The following is a 13,597-nucleotide window of genomic DNA, read 5'->3' on the forward strand; positions in this document are numbered from 1 at the left end:
AATTTGATCATTTGAGTTTGCATGAGGTTGCATGATTTATATGATTGAATCTTTTATGTGTAGACAGCCATATAGCTTTACATGGCTGTATAGCTATATGGCCAGTCAGGCTATATGGCTATATTGCCATATAATCACAAGTAAACACAAGGAAGTAAATCTATTGTACATGCAATATGCAGTCATTGGTGTACAAAGTTTATGACTGTTGTGTGACTGCACAAGTTCACAAATGTACACAGCAAAAGCAGGAATATTTCATTTTCACTACTTTAGTTGGAAGTAACTTCTGTGTAAAAGATTACAATAGCCTAGACATTAATGACTATTTTGTTAAAACTTTCTTATTGTGTTGTCCTCTGGCATTCTCCCCTGCTGTATCGAAACATTATTTGAAATTGAATTTTTCTTCATGGTTTCAACACACACTTGATATTGTTATATTGCCCAATAGTGTCTACACATGGCATTTGAAAATAATCTTTTACTAATCTTTTATTTGCACATCATGATCAACATGGCGCATAACATAGCACAACTTATATGACTATTATTATTATTATTAATTATACCCTGCACATACACTTTACACTGAACATTTGCACATCCCTGATGGATATTTTGTACATTTTCATTTCATTCTAATGTATTTATTTATTTCTCCACAGAGACAGTGTACATCATTAAACATTTTCAGAGAACTAAAAACATAAATGCACCCAATTGCAGCCAAGAGCTGATTTCCATTGGCAGTCCCCCCCTGCCAGATGTTACCAGCTATTCAATTTAAACTTTAAACCTTCTCACTAAGAATGTATTTCATATATTTTATTACATGGGTTGGGAAGGTTACTTTGGAAATGTAAGCGGTTACAGATTACTAGTTTTCCTATGTTATGTGTCACTGTTGTATTATTGTTTGCCTGTGTGTTAACCTGTCATGTCCTCTAGGGCTCTGTGTTGAGGGGCAGTTCATTCAGTGGCCTATATAAGTGGCTCCTTTTTCTCTGCCCACTCTCGTCCTCAGCTCACTAGCACCAGGTCACCAGACCCCAGCTTCTGTTTGTTTTGTTTTCTCCATGAATAAAAATAACCCTTTTGTCATATTTAATTTGGTGTTGTGTTCCTCATTGTGTTTCGACTCCAAGCCGGTCATAACACCTATTTAAAATGGACTAAGTAATGTAACTATTTCAGTTACTTAATCAAAGTAATGTAACTTATTACATTTGATTACTTTTCTAAATTTCTAACAAATGTTAACTGTTAAGGGTAAGTGTCTTTAATGGATACTGACATGATTTATAAGGGAATTCATTTTTTAAAGCAAGATTTATCTCATTTGAAAATGTATAAGTTTGTGTAGATTCTTCAGATGTAACCGCCTTTGTAATCAACATTTTCAGAAGTAACTAATTTAATACATTTTTCCTCAGTAACTGTAATAGATTACAGTTAAATGTATGTATAATTAAATTACATAACACCGTTACATGTAACTTAAGCTACTCCCCAACACTGTCTGTAACCTATATTTCATTTCCAAAGTAACCTACCCCAACCCTCCTTACACCAAACCAGAGACATGTTGTATTTTTGGTTGAGCTCTATACAGTCTATGGTTGATTGACAGAGGTAGCTGATTTGGGAACCTCCCCCTCCTCCTTCTCCCCTCCTTTTTCCCCCCTCCATGGTCTTTTCTCGACTAACTTTACGCAGTCCCAACCTACGAAACATCCGGCCCCTCCCCCTCAGGAGCTCTCCAGAAAGTTCTGCAACGTGAAGCGGTATAAATAAGACCCAGCCATCTTCCCCCTACCACCAGCCATCCTCAAGGGTGACACGAGTGGACGCTAGGACCGTAGTAATAACACCTGGCAAGTAAAGTAAGTGTACGATACTATCATTTGTAATAAGAGTATTTAACCAGGCGGCTCATTCATGCTAGCACTTTCATTCAAGCTTCAGACGTAATGTGAGCTTATAATGAACTGCTAGGAGTCGACATTTAATCACATGTGCTGCCTCTGATTAAGCATACGTTACTGTTTTATAGCCGGTGGTTGACTTTGATTTGATTTTAACATTTAAGCTTCAACGTTGACACTAATGTGAACCTTACTGTTCATTTTAGCTAAAGGTGAATTTCCATTTAGTTTAACATGTGGGCACTAGGCTAACAGTAGGTTAGCATTGTGTCCCCACGTTAACCTCTTTGACCAAAATAAGCGACGCTTTTCTATGGTATGCTAATGTGTTCGTGCTTTATTTTAGGTTGTCAACATGGTTCACGAAACAGCATACTACGATCTTCTGGGTGTGAGCCCCAAATCTTCTGCGGATGAGCTCAAAAAAGCTTACAGAAAACTCGCATTGAAATATCACCCCGACAAGAACCCCGATGAAGGAGATAAGGTGAGTTAACTAAATATAACGATAGAGACCTTTAGGGGTGTCTCCACAGCCGTGTATGGACTCTTTCTAATTTTAAACCTTGTTGAATTGACAACAAGAGCAATTGTGGGAACTTTATGGAAAGATCTAGCTTCTCCTCTTTCTGGGAACAGGCAGATTAGCCCTATGTGTTGAAATGCACCAGAAAGCAACGTCAAGGGGTTGTGAAATTAATGTGGAAGATTAAAATGATCCCTGTAACCTGTATATTAATGCTTAAAGCTGCAGTCTCTTGATAAGGAGAGGAACACCCTTGACAGAAATGGAATATGTTTATAAGTACGTAAAAAGTCACCTAAAAATAAGAATGGTTAGTTTTTGTTAACTTGATATGTTCATAGGCAGCAAGGCCTCTTCACAGAGGCCACCATGTTGCACAGCCATGTTCCTACAGTAGCCCAGGACAGACAATCTATGCAATGGCTCTAGAGAGGGCCTCTTGCATTTTTGTTGAACTTCGCAGCCACTGTAGGTTCTCCTACATGCTTGGAAGTAAGTAGGGTTATTCAGTGTGTTGCAATCTGCAACTTCAATGCTAGATAGCACTAAATCCTACACACTGTACCTTTTTAAAGGCCGATATTGCATGTTGGGCTGAGCAATGTGCAAAGGACTTGATTTGAGTAGGCAATGGCATCTCTTATAAAGTTTTCAGTGTCATCATCAGAAACACGCTAAAATGTACAAGTAATCCTAATGTAGACTGTCAAGAGAAAAACATGGAATAATATTCATTAGTCACTAGAAGGAATAGTGCAACTTTTTTGCAATTATAGAAATCTTTAAATGCAGTCATGTTTTCAAAAGCGACTCATGCTTTTTTAAATTTCATTTCCACAGTTCAAACTTATATCTCAAGCATATGAGGTGCTGTCAGATCCAAAGAAAAGGGATCTGTATGACCAAGGAGGGGAACAAGCAATCAAAGAGGGCGGCATGGGCGGAGGAGCCCCAATGGACATTTTCAACATGTTCTTTGGAGGTGGAGGAAGGATGCAGAGAGAGAGAAGAGGTAAGATCAGTCAATCAATCAATCAATCAAACTTTATTTATATAGCACCTTTCATACAGGCAAATGCAGTTCAAAGTGCTTTACAATTAATTGACTGACAAGCTAATAATAAATACTAACAGGAAGAAAAGGAATTTAAAAAACAAAGAACAAATTAAAGGACAAAAATTGAGACAAATGCACGCAAGAGAAAATAAGAATGATTAAAAAAAGTTTAGAAAAAAGACAAAATATAAGAGATTAAGTTTAATAAATGCTGGACTAAAACTAGGTTAAAAAAAGATTAAAAGACAGAAGAAACAGACAAAATAAGAGGATAAAACTATAGAATAATAATAATAATAATAAAACAATGTTAAATAAAGTAGAAAAAATATAGCAGTAAAATATATCTTTTACTACAGCTTTACTTTAGCTTCAGGCTGTCTTTATATTCCTGTATTTCTAACTTTTATATGTGTTTTTCTTGTAGGGAAGAATGTTGTCCACCAGCTCAGTGTTTCACTGGAGGAGATGTACAATGGCACCACCAGGAAGCTTGCACTCCAGAAGAATGTAATTTGTGAGAAGTGTGATGGTATGTAGTGTTGTGCTTCTACTCCTTCTTCTTTTTTGTTTAACCCCATTTATTATTTAAAGGTGTTGCAATAGCAAGGAAGTAATCTCCTGTTTGTTACAGGGTATGGAGGTAAGAAAGGTACCTTGGAGAAGTGCTCAACCTGTAAAGGAAGAGGAGTACAGATCAAGGTGCAACAGATTGGGCCAGGCATGATCCAGCAGATCCAAAGTATGTGTGGAGACTGCTCGGGACAGGGAGAGTCATTCAGCTCAAAGGACCGCTGCAAGAACTGTAATGGACAGAAAGTAGAACGCAAGAAGAAAATTATTGAAGTTCACATTGACAAAGGTAAGGTTCATTTCCCATTTATGATATTTTGTAGCTGGAATTAAAATTGTACTGCAAAGCAAACGAAGCTGATGATGAATGTGTTGCACAGGTATGAAAGATGGTCAGAAAATTACATTCAATGGAGAAGGGGACCAGGAACCTGGACTGGAACCTGGAGATGTGTACATTGTGCTGGATCAGAAGGAGCACTCCGTTTTCCAGAGACAAGATGACAATTTGATAATGAAGATGAACATCAGACTTGTGGAGGCCCTGTGTGGTTTCAAGAAGACCGTTCAGACGCTAGACAACAGGACAATCATTGTTACCTCCCAGCCAGGTATTTCACTGAATTCAGCAGGTTTTCATTGATGGCATGATTGGCACTTTGGTCAAGAAGTATGTAATTAACATCTTTCCTTATTAACAGGTGAAATAATCAAGCCTGACGACGTTAAATGTGTGGAGAATGAAGGCATGCCAATTTACAGGGATCCTTACGATAGGGGACAACTTATCATTCAGTTTGAGGTAAAATGTTTCTCCAGTGTGGCACTGTTTTATTGTTATGTGTGTCCGATTCTTAGGTTTTCAAACAAAACATGTATTTCAGCTAATTGTACTTCATCCTGCAGGTGGAATTTCCAGAAAAAGACTGGCTCCCAGAGCATCTCATGTACCAGCTGGAAAGACTGCTTCCTCCCAGGGATGATGTGATGATTACTGATGAAATGGAGGAGGTGGACCTCTGTGAGGTGGATATGCGGAAACAGCAGAAAAACTCCAACAGGGAAGCATATGAGGAAGATGATGAGGGTCCCAGGGGCAGCGGAGTACAGTGTCAGACACAGTGATTGTAGTCTGTGATACAAAGGTTTGACCAATGCCTTTTAAAGTCCCGTTTTTCACAAAGTAATGTACTGCGTTTAGTTTGTAACAGTTGCCAATGTTGTTTTTGTGTGTCTTTTCTTGGAACATAAATATGCAAGTGGAGTACTTCTTTCTCATGTCATTATGTTGTGCTCCCAGTTATCAAAACAGTATTTTGATGTTCTCTATTTAAGATTTATGTATTTTATATGTATGTGTTTCCTAAGAAATATAAGACACAAACAAATTCATCCACAAACTGAAATGACTACTCGTATGCTTTCTGTGAAGGTAATTTCAGTCATGACAAACGGTTTTCATTATTTCTCAATAAAGACCCCGAATGCTTCAACTTCTCCAACAGATTTCTTTATTGAGTTAGTGACACTTTAATCTTTAATACTCAGGATGTTAAAGTTTGCTAGCTAATTTATAAATTTGTTATCAAAATTGAACACCTGTACAATGACAGAACCTGTCTTTACTGAATGCACAACTACATTGAAATCAATGGAAAAGATAAATGATTAATCAACAGCATGACTTAATTACAGACATGATTGAGTGTGTAATCCTTTTTAATGTTGCTTCCTCCTGAAAGAGCAACCTGTAAAGAAAATAAGAAATTAATTAGATTGCCTTCTACTTACAACTATTCAGCTGAAGGTAGTGATGATTATCCTTTTTACAGTGTTGCACTTGAATTAATTGGATGTCTTACCTTCTGTCAATCTGGCCTTTCCTCCTTTTGGCTGGCACAACACAGTTGAGCATCCCACACACAGCACCACTGTCTGAGCATGGCTGAACACAGTGGTGATCTTGTAGCAACCTGAGAAAGAACGGTTACATTATATATTAATAAGCCTCAGTAAAAATAGTTATAACTAAACTAAAATAAGTAATGTTTGTAACGTGACATTAAAGATGGTTGAAACACTGCAAAAACCTCAATCAGTCCTGGTGTGCATCTGTCTTGATGAAATTCAAAAAGGTGTGCTTGAAAACAGGCTTTGTATCTGTAACTCTAGTTTTTTGTACATTTATGTTTGTATCTGTAAATTCAGTAGACAAACTCCCTTCTGTAAGTCTGAGCATTCAGACACAGGCTTGCAAGCTCACTTTCACAAGCTGTGCCTAAAAAATACTACTACTTACTGTACACATTTATAAAACTATGGTAACATACCTGTGTTTGAAGTACACCAGAGGCCTGTACTACAAAGCTGGATTAACATACCCGGGATATCTCTCCGTTACCTGGGTTGATTTACCCAGACATTCACAATCATGATAAGTGGTACTATGAAGCTGTTTTTTTCCCCAATCTGGATCACTGCATGCTCACATAAAAAGGGTGGTGTTTGCAGCATCTGACAAATCACAAACATGGAGAAACCCTGCAGAGCAGACTACCATGGAGCAGCAGACAATTATTCAAAAAGTATGAAAAATTCAAACACATCATCCAGACCAAAAGCAACACTGTTGCTGCAGCAAAAGCCAGGAAGGAGTGCTGACAGAAAATTGCCAACATCAGGTTAGTTTAATATTCAACATTCAAAATACAAACCTATTATGCACTTCAACTATTTGAGTGAATGATGTCAAACCAAATGTATAACATACAGACTAATATCCCTCATGTGCCACAAGGATTCTTTTTTAAATATATATTTTGGTCAATTTTTACAATTAAAAAATATGAATAGAATTCTGCTTTCCTGCACTTTTGCAGCGATTACTCTCAAGATGTTCTTATTGAGACTTTTTGTCAGGTTTCCTGACACAAGTTCTGAAACTGGAGGTTATTGATTTATTGTATATGTAAAAAATTGATGAAAAGATATATTTGAAAAATAAGCCTTGTTGCACATGAGGGATACTAGTCTGTAAGTTATGCAGTCGGTCTGACATCATTCACTCAAATGGCTGAAGCTCATAATAGGTTTGTATTTTGAATATCAAATGAATGTTGAATATTAAACTAACTTAATGTCGCTTGAAAATCTATACCTTTCGTATAAGATGATGTCATCGGGGACATCAAAAGGATTGCATCTATCCCTAAAAGCTCTTGCTCTCCTAAGCGCTCCTCTCACGATCCGCGCACCAATGTCGACAGCATCTTTTAAGAATGGGCAGGTCATTTTCTAAGAGAACTGATTGATCAGGCGGTGGTGCTTTTATACTCGTTGATCTCTTATCCAGAGCATAACCTGCTCCGGAGCAGGTTAGCCGTTCAACATAAGTTACCATGGTGATTTACCCCGGTAAGAAGTGAACCAGCGTCGTAGAACGGAAAACCCAGGGTTAACCCTGAAGTTACCTCGATAAGAGAAAATGCAGCTTCGTAGTACAGGCCTCTGTTTGATTGAGGTTATACTTCCTTGACGTGGCGCATGTGTCATACTGGTGCTACCTGGATGTTGTTTATTTACCTGGGCACTTCACGTCCATAAAGTAGGAGTTAGGACTCTGAACAAGTCTTTTCTTTTTGTGTTGTCTTCTCTCATGGTCAATGGCAGGATGGAGGAAGTCTTTAGCCAACTGAAATGCAGGAAAAAACACAAAGAGAGGCAGTTTTACACAGGCCTAAACCACGTTTGGTTAGATAAACTGGTTTTGGTGGATTAGTAGTATATCAAGTTTTATATCTGACCCCACAACGCAAAAGATTACTCCTTTGATAAAAACGGTATTTTTAAAGAGTGGGCTTCAGTCAACAAGGTAAATACATCCTGTCTGTACTAGCATAACCTTGTGATAGTCGATAAAACACACTGCCAGCCGTTCATATATTGTAGGTTTTTACAAAACCAGTGCCAGTTTAATGTTTCTCAAGTCCATCTAGTGAAGGAAGATTACAGGTACAGATTGTTTCTTGGACCGAAATCACTTGGCCTTATATCGAGTAACTGTTGCGTTTCAGTAAGTAGTCGCCACCCGCTAACCTTACACACCATGTGCTATTATCAACAACACAACTTCAACGTTTCACATCGTGAACGAAGCTACATCGTATGAAGGTTTCAACTCGACATGTAAAAAGCACACACAGCCCATAGTTGACAACATTGCATGTATTAAAAACATGTTGACATATAGAAACTTTTGTGACTTACAGGCATTGCACCGTCCTAGGGTTTTTTTGCGCATGCGTCGGCAGATAGACAAAAACAGAGAGGGGGGCAAGGTCTGTGGATGCAGACCAGCGTACCTGACAGTGTATATTATCAACACAACACCTTTAAACTTGAACAGATTTTAATTACACTTGCTGAAAGGTTACACCAGAGAAAATAGAGACATGGTCGTCGTGTTGTCATCTGATGACAGGGACAGCTAGGCTGCCTCTAAAAAAGCACCGGATATCTGTCCTGGTGCACTCAAAATGAATTTTAAGATTCAATATCAGAATACTTTGCAGTGGAATTGGACTTCACACCCGATATTTCAAAGCAAGAGCAGGCCTCAGTTATCATACGGTATGTTCATACAGATGAGAAGAAGAAGGTTTCTATTACTGAGTCTTTTGTGGGGTTCACTGCTGTGAATGACACAACTGGGAAAGGCCTCACAGATACACTGACAGGGGTGCTGGATAGTCTGGAGTTGGAGTTGGCTAATTGTAGGGGGCAAAGTTATGACAATGGTGCTAATATGAGGGGAATACACAAGGGTGTCCAAGCTTTAATACAATAGAGATGTCCAGAGGCTCTGTTCATCCCCTGCTGTAGCCACTGCCTGAACCTTTTGTTATGCGATGCAGCCCCATCCAACAAAGAGTGTCTAACCTTCTTTGGCATTCTTCAAAGATTGTACACCATCTTTTCGTCTTCTGTGAAGAGGTGAGATATTCTCACAGAATTTGACATCACACTGAAGCCTCTGAGTGACACCAGGTGGGAAGCAAAGCTAGACTCTGTCAAAGCTGTATGTTTCCAGTTGGGGCAGATTCTAGATGTGCTAGAAAAGCTTGAAGAAGTGGCAGGAGACAGCAAAATTGTCTCGGAGGCAAAGTCTAAACGAGATTGTAAGTATGGAGTTCCTTGTGTGCCTCTTGGTTTGGTATGACTTATTGTCAGAGATCAACTTCTCAACTTGACATTGCACGCAGGATAGCCATTGAAATGGATGCTTCTCCAGAATTCAAAGAGAGACGCTTTAGGAAGCAAAAGAGGTTCCAAGATGACAATTCCAGCATTGGTCATCACGAAAAGGAACCCGAGAGGCACTTTAGGTGCATGTTTTTCAATGTCATTGTTGACACAGTCCTGTAAGAGTTGTCTGACAGATTTTCCAGTCTTCAGCTTGTGTCTGAGAAATTTGAATTCATCACTAAAATGCTAAAATGGAGCACATGACAAAAGCTGAGCTGGAGGAATCAGTTACCAGATATGCCCTGACTACCTGTGATGTTTCCAGAGATATCATTCAAGAAATATACAGTAGCCCTTAGAGTATTCCTGACCATGCCTCTGACGGTTGCATCTGCAGGGAGATCCTTCAGTAAGCTGAAGCTTGTCAAAACATACCTTTGTTCGAGTATGAGCAATGATCGCTTGTCCCAGTTAGCAGTGATCTCTATTGAAAACAGTGTGGCATAGTCTATTTCATTTGATGCCATTCTTGACAAATGGGTGAGTGCAAAGGCACAACATGTAACAATTTAGTGGTAACATTATTAAATAAAGTACTAACTGTTTAATTTCATATTTCCACTACAGACAATGTATTGAGCACTGAGTGCGGCTGCTGTTACATGTTATATTATTATACATACTTTTTTGTTCTTGATTGAGCTGATCACCTGCTGTAATATGTAACTTAACATAAAAGTCTTATATTTTATAAGTCCATGAATAAATAAGATTTATACATTTTTTAAAAAAGAAGTTCAGGCTTGGGTGGCACCTGCAATGTGTCCCCATACCCCTCAGAAACAAAAGCAGGAACCAGTATTCAAATTAACCAAAATGATAGGATTCAGATATATTCTTAAAAAAAAAAAAAAACAGCAACAAAAATGGACATTTGACACAAACTAACATTTAATTATTACATTTAACAAGAACAAAAAACAACTCTAACAAGTATAAATGATTTCTCATCAGAAAGGATTGCAGTTTGAACCTTCTTATTTTCTCATGATATATAGCCTAATGAATTGAAAAACAATCTGATGTATGCGTCCAATTTTTATCCTTGTGTTTGTTGCATATTGAAATACGATTTTTTTTCAGTCAGTATTTTATAGTGTTAAAATTGCAACAAATTTTTCGCAGCCATCTCTGAGGTCTTTGCGGAGCTTTTGTTCATAGTATCCAGCTCAAACTAAGACATTATATCGTCATTAGAATAATTAACTGCTGTCTGGATGTGGTCTTTATGACACAAATTGCAGGCTATAGTTCGTTTCAGCCACTGACTGTATATTTATATGGTCAGTGGTTTCACCTCATAATGAAATACAGCTGCAGGTACAAAAAGAGGAAAGCTATAAAAGACATGGCCAACCAGTTTTAGCTCAGCCACTTAAACTACATAGACCATAATGCAAAGCAGACGGTGACGCCACTCATCTCGGCACCGGTCTGCTACAGACAGCTGAGGATTTCTAGACGGGGGATCCCGGCTCAGTAACGGCCTTTTTTTTATATCGAAACGTTTGAGCGCTTTGTCTGTTTGAAATGGCGAAGACGTACGATTACCTCTTCAAACTGTTGCTCATCGGAGACAGCGGAGTCGGCAAGACATGTCTGCTGTTCAGATTCAGCGAGGACTCTTTCAATACCACCTTCATATCCACAATAGGTGAGTACCCCGCAGCCGCCCCTCAGGATAAATCTGGCATAATGCATAACGCTTTAATGCATTACGTGATGGCGGTCACTATATATAGATGTAGTAGTATCATATGGTAGTAATACATACTCACAGTGTTTAAAACTGGCAGCAGTTGCATAAAAGCAAGACAATGGGACTGAGAGACAAATAATGATGATCCCCTGTCCTTGATGCCACACCGGCACCTGCAAGGTTGAATATAAAAATATTAAATTAAATTAAAACTACAGTTACGATGTTCAACCTTTGGAAACCTTACTGTAGCTACTGTAAACATAAGTGTGCTTTGTAGCTTGCATTGACAATTGTTATAATACTGTATCCACCCAAAAGCTCTACAGTAATTTATACAATGTTCTCACAGCCTCTACAGCACCAGGCAAAAGTTTGGACACACTTTCTCATTTATGTGAATGGGAGGGTGTGTCCAAATTTTTGACTGCTATTGTATTTTCCCTGTGTCCTCCGAGCCTTGAACAGGATTAACTGTTAACAAATCAGTGCAGTAAGAAAAGAACCAGCCTGTATGACTCTGACTGTGGTTATTTATTGAAATGCAGGAATAGACTTCAAAATCAGAACAATAGAGCTGGATGGAAAGAGAGTCAAACTTCAAATATGGTGAGTGAAATTCTAAGAGCCCCCCCCCCCTTTTTTTTTTCTACATTACATCAATGATATGTCTGTTTACTATTGATGTTGATTTGATGTTCTCAGGGACACTGCAGGGCAGGAGAGGTTCCGCACCATTACTACAGCTTACTACAGAGGAGCGATGGTAAGTCTTCACTTCATCACAACATTTCCTCCCTTTGGGTTTATCTTAACACGGGAGTTGAGAAATAGTTTGTGAAAATGACTGTTTTTCCTCTCAGGGAATCATGCTGGTCTATGACATCTGCAATGAGAAGTCCTTTGAAAACATAAAAAACTGGATTAGAAATATTGAAGAGGTGAGCTTTGACTGGAAATGTACATACAGACACATCAAATTCTTAAGTGGTAGAAATGTGCTGTTTGATATTGCCAGTATACACTTGTGTCCTATGCCCCACATAATGAGGCTTTTAACCTCTCCCAGCATGCCTCATCTGATGTTGAGAAGATGATCCTGGGTAACAAATGTGACATGACTGACAGGAGACAGGTGTCCAAAGACAGAGGTGAAAAAGTGAGTCTCTGTGCTGAGTCATTACTACAAAGCCCTCAAACAAATGGAAATGCTCCACATTTTTCCAATATGCAATGATTGACACAAACATTGTTTTTTTTTATCTCACTCAGCTGGCTATTGATTATGGAGTTAAGTTCTTGGAAACCAGTGCAAAGTCCAGTTTAAATGTAGAAGAGGTAAGTAAAAGCTTTTAATCCTGAAATGACCATGTAATATGATTGATGATATTTTTGATTAACATTTTGATTTGTTTTTCTTTCACTCTAGGCTTTTTATACAATGGGAAGAGACATATTACACAATCTGAGTTCAAAGACAGTAAGTACTTTTGAGTTTCTTAAAATAGATGCTACATTTTGTGTGTTGTACATTTTTAGTACTATATTTTTTGTACATGTATCCCTTATCATACCTTTCCTTGTTAGACTGACAACAACGCTGGAGGATCGGGCAAACCAGTCAAGATCACAGAGAAAAAGTCGAAGAGAATTAAATTCTTCAAGTGTTCACTCCTCTAGGCTGCTCGTCTTGAGTGTTCACGGCTCTAGTGTTACTTTTCTCTTTTTGAGGGTTCCTGCTTCCCAGGCGTCCTTGTAGCAGCAGCCTCAGCAGCAGCAGCAGACGTCATATTCAGAAGGCCTTACTGCCAGCTGAAGCTCACAGGTTCATGAGTGGTTGAGATACTTTCCTAATCTGGTGACCAGATGAGGATCAATGAGGAATGAGGCCTGATACTGTATATCCTCTCAATCAAAAGACTTGTGTGTGATGGTCCGCAGAGGTTTGTAGCTGGCCCTGCAGTGTCTGCTTGCAGGAGGCAGTGATTCTGTCTGCATTTATAATACCTCTGTTTTAAAAGTTGGATCTTATTCAAATATCCCAGTAACACATAGTTGTCTTATAAATGTAAAACAATGAAAAAAAACACTTCAAATCTTTCATATTGTAGCATTATTTTATACAGACTACCTTGTGTCATATTTACTATGAGGATGCTGTCAGATATACATATCAAATCTCAGCATTGATTGTATTTGTCCGTGTAAATCCAGGCTTGTAGTTGCACTGGCATCATATCCATTCATGTGTGCCATGAGGGAGTTACAGTTTCGTGAGAGAAAAGACATAAATATGTATAAATTCAACCTACTGTATTATTATTTTTTAATGAAACCTTTATTTATACAGGCTACTGTGTCAAAATGAAACTGTTTAGGGGTTGTTTGTTTCTTTTGGGAGATGTAATTGATACATATTGTTATACGATTGTCAGTATTTGCATGAAAGCTGTAGGAACACCTTCGAGTGGGTCATTATTAAGCACATTCTACAAAGAAGAGAAAATGTT

At 38.3% G+C, this 13,597-nt stretch overlaps 3 protein-coding genes across 4 annotated transcripts; 2 read left to right on the forward strand and 1 right to left on the reverse strand.

Moving 5' to 3' along the window:
- Positions 1-1,788: 1,788 nt before the first annotated feature.
- Positions 1,789-5,573, forward strand: dnaja (DnaJ heat shock protein family (Hsp40) member A). Its single transcript, XM_053319068.1, has 8 exons — positions 1,789-1,886; positions 2,275-2,415; positions 3,295-3,466; positions 3,939-4,043; positions 4,146-4,373; positions 4,465-4,695; positions 4,786-4,886; positions 4,991-5,573. The coding sequence occupies exons 2-8, from the start codon at positions 2,284-2,286 to the stop codon at positions 5,207-5,209; spliced, it is 1,188 nt and encodes a 395-aa protein (XP_053175043.1). The 5' UTR covers positions 1,789-1,886; positions 2,275-2,283; the 3' UTR covers positions 5,210-5,573.
- Positions 5,574-5,578: 5 nt separating this feature from the next.
- rps27l (ribosomal protein S27 like) lies at positions 5,579-8,397 on the reverse strand. 2 transcript variants are annotated; one of them, XM_053319083.1, is made up of 4 exons: positions 8,351-8,397; positions 7,667-7,775; positions 5,957-6,057; positions 5,579-5,788 (listed from the first exon to the last, which is right to left on the reverse strand). In XM_053319083.1, the coding sequence occupies exons 1-4, from the start codon at positions 8,354-8,356 to the stop codon at positions 5,774-5,776; spliced, it is 231 nt and encodes a 76-aa protein (XP_053175058.1). In that variant the 5' UTR covers positions 8,357-8,397; the 3' UTR covers positions 5,579-5,773. The 2 variants fall into 2 exon arrangements, with proteins under 2 accessions (XP_053175058.1, XP_053175057.1); XM_053319082.1 differs by having other exon boundaries at positions 5,579-5,832; positions 5,947-6,057.
- A 2,499-nt stretch (positions 8,398-10,896) lies between these two features.
- On the forward strand, positions 10,897-12,920 carry LOC128359407 (ras-related protein Rab-8B-like). Its single transcript, XM_053319901.1, has 9 exons — positions 10,897-11,042; positions 11,636-11,696; positions 11,793-11,853; positions 11,951-12,028; positions 12,157-12,246; positions 12,360-12,425; positions 12,517-12,567; positions 12,675-12,753; positions 12,835-12,920. Exons 1-9 carry the CDS (start codon positions 10,919-10,921, stop codon positions 12,918-12,920), a joined length of 696 nt encoding a protein of 231 aa, XP_053175876.1. The 5' UTR covers positions 10,897-10,918.
- Positions 12,921-13,597: the final 677 nt, after the last annotated feature.

Source organism: Scomber japonicus, chromosome 5 (genome assembly GCF_027409825.1).
Source record: "Scomber japonicus isolate fScoJap1 chromosome 5, fScoJap1.pri, whole genome shotgun sequence".
Classification (NCBI taxonomy): Eukaryota; Metazoa; Chordata; class Actinopteri; order Scombriformes; family Scombridae; genus Scomber; species Scomber japonicus.

What these genes read in the sequence shown, in the direction of transcription:
- LOC128359407 (XM_053319901.1), top strand. Translation starts at nt 10,919, where the DNA reads ATGGCGAAGACGTACGATTACCTCTTCAAACTGTTGCTCATCGGAGAC. An exon ending in CACCTTCATATCCACAATAG is followed by an intron (nt 11,043 to 11,635) that starts GTGAGTACCCCG and finishes ATTGAAATGCAG; the next exon opens with GAATAGACTTCAAAATCAGA. An exon ending in CCAAAGACAGAGGTGAAAAA is followed by an intron (nt 12,247 to 12,359) that starts GTGAGTCTCTGT and finishes TATCTCACTCAG; the next exon opens with CTGGCTATTGATTATGGAGT.
- rps27l (XM_053319082.1), bottom strand. An exon ending in TATGGACGTGAAGTGCCCAG is followed by an intron (nt 6,058 to 7,666) that starts GTAAATAAACAA and finishes GTTCTTTCTCAG; the next exon opens with GTTGCTACAAGATCACCACT. An exon ending in AAAGGCCAGATTGACAGAAG is followed by an intron (nt 5,833 to 5,946) that starts GTAAGACATCCA and finishes TTTTCTTTACAG; the next exon opens with GTTGCTCTTTCAGGAGGAAG.
- dnaja (XM_053319068.1), top strand. Translation starts at nt 2,284, where the DNA reads ATGGTTCACGAAACAGCATACTACGATCTTCTGGGTGTGAGCCCCAAA. An exon ending in GATGCAGAGAGAGAGAAGAG is followed by an intron (nt 3,467 to 3,938) that starts GTAAGATCAGTC and finishes TTTTTCTTGTAG; the next exon opens with GGAAGAATGTTGTCCACCAG. An exon ending in AATTTGTGAGAAGTGTGATG is followed by an intron (nt 4,044 to 4,145) that starts GTATGTAGTGTT and finishes TGTTTGTTACAG; the next exon opens with GGTATGGAGGTAAGAAAGGT.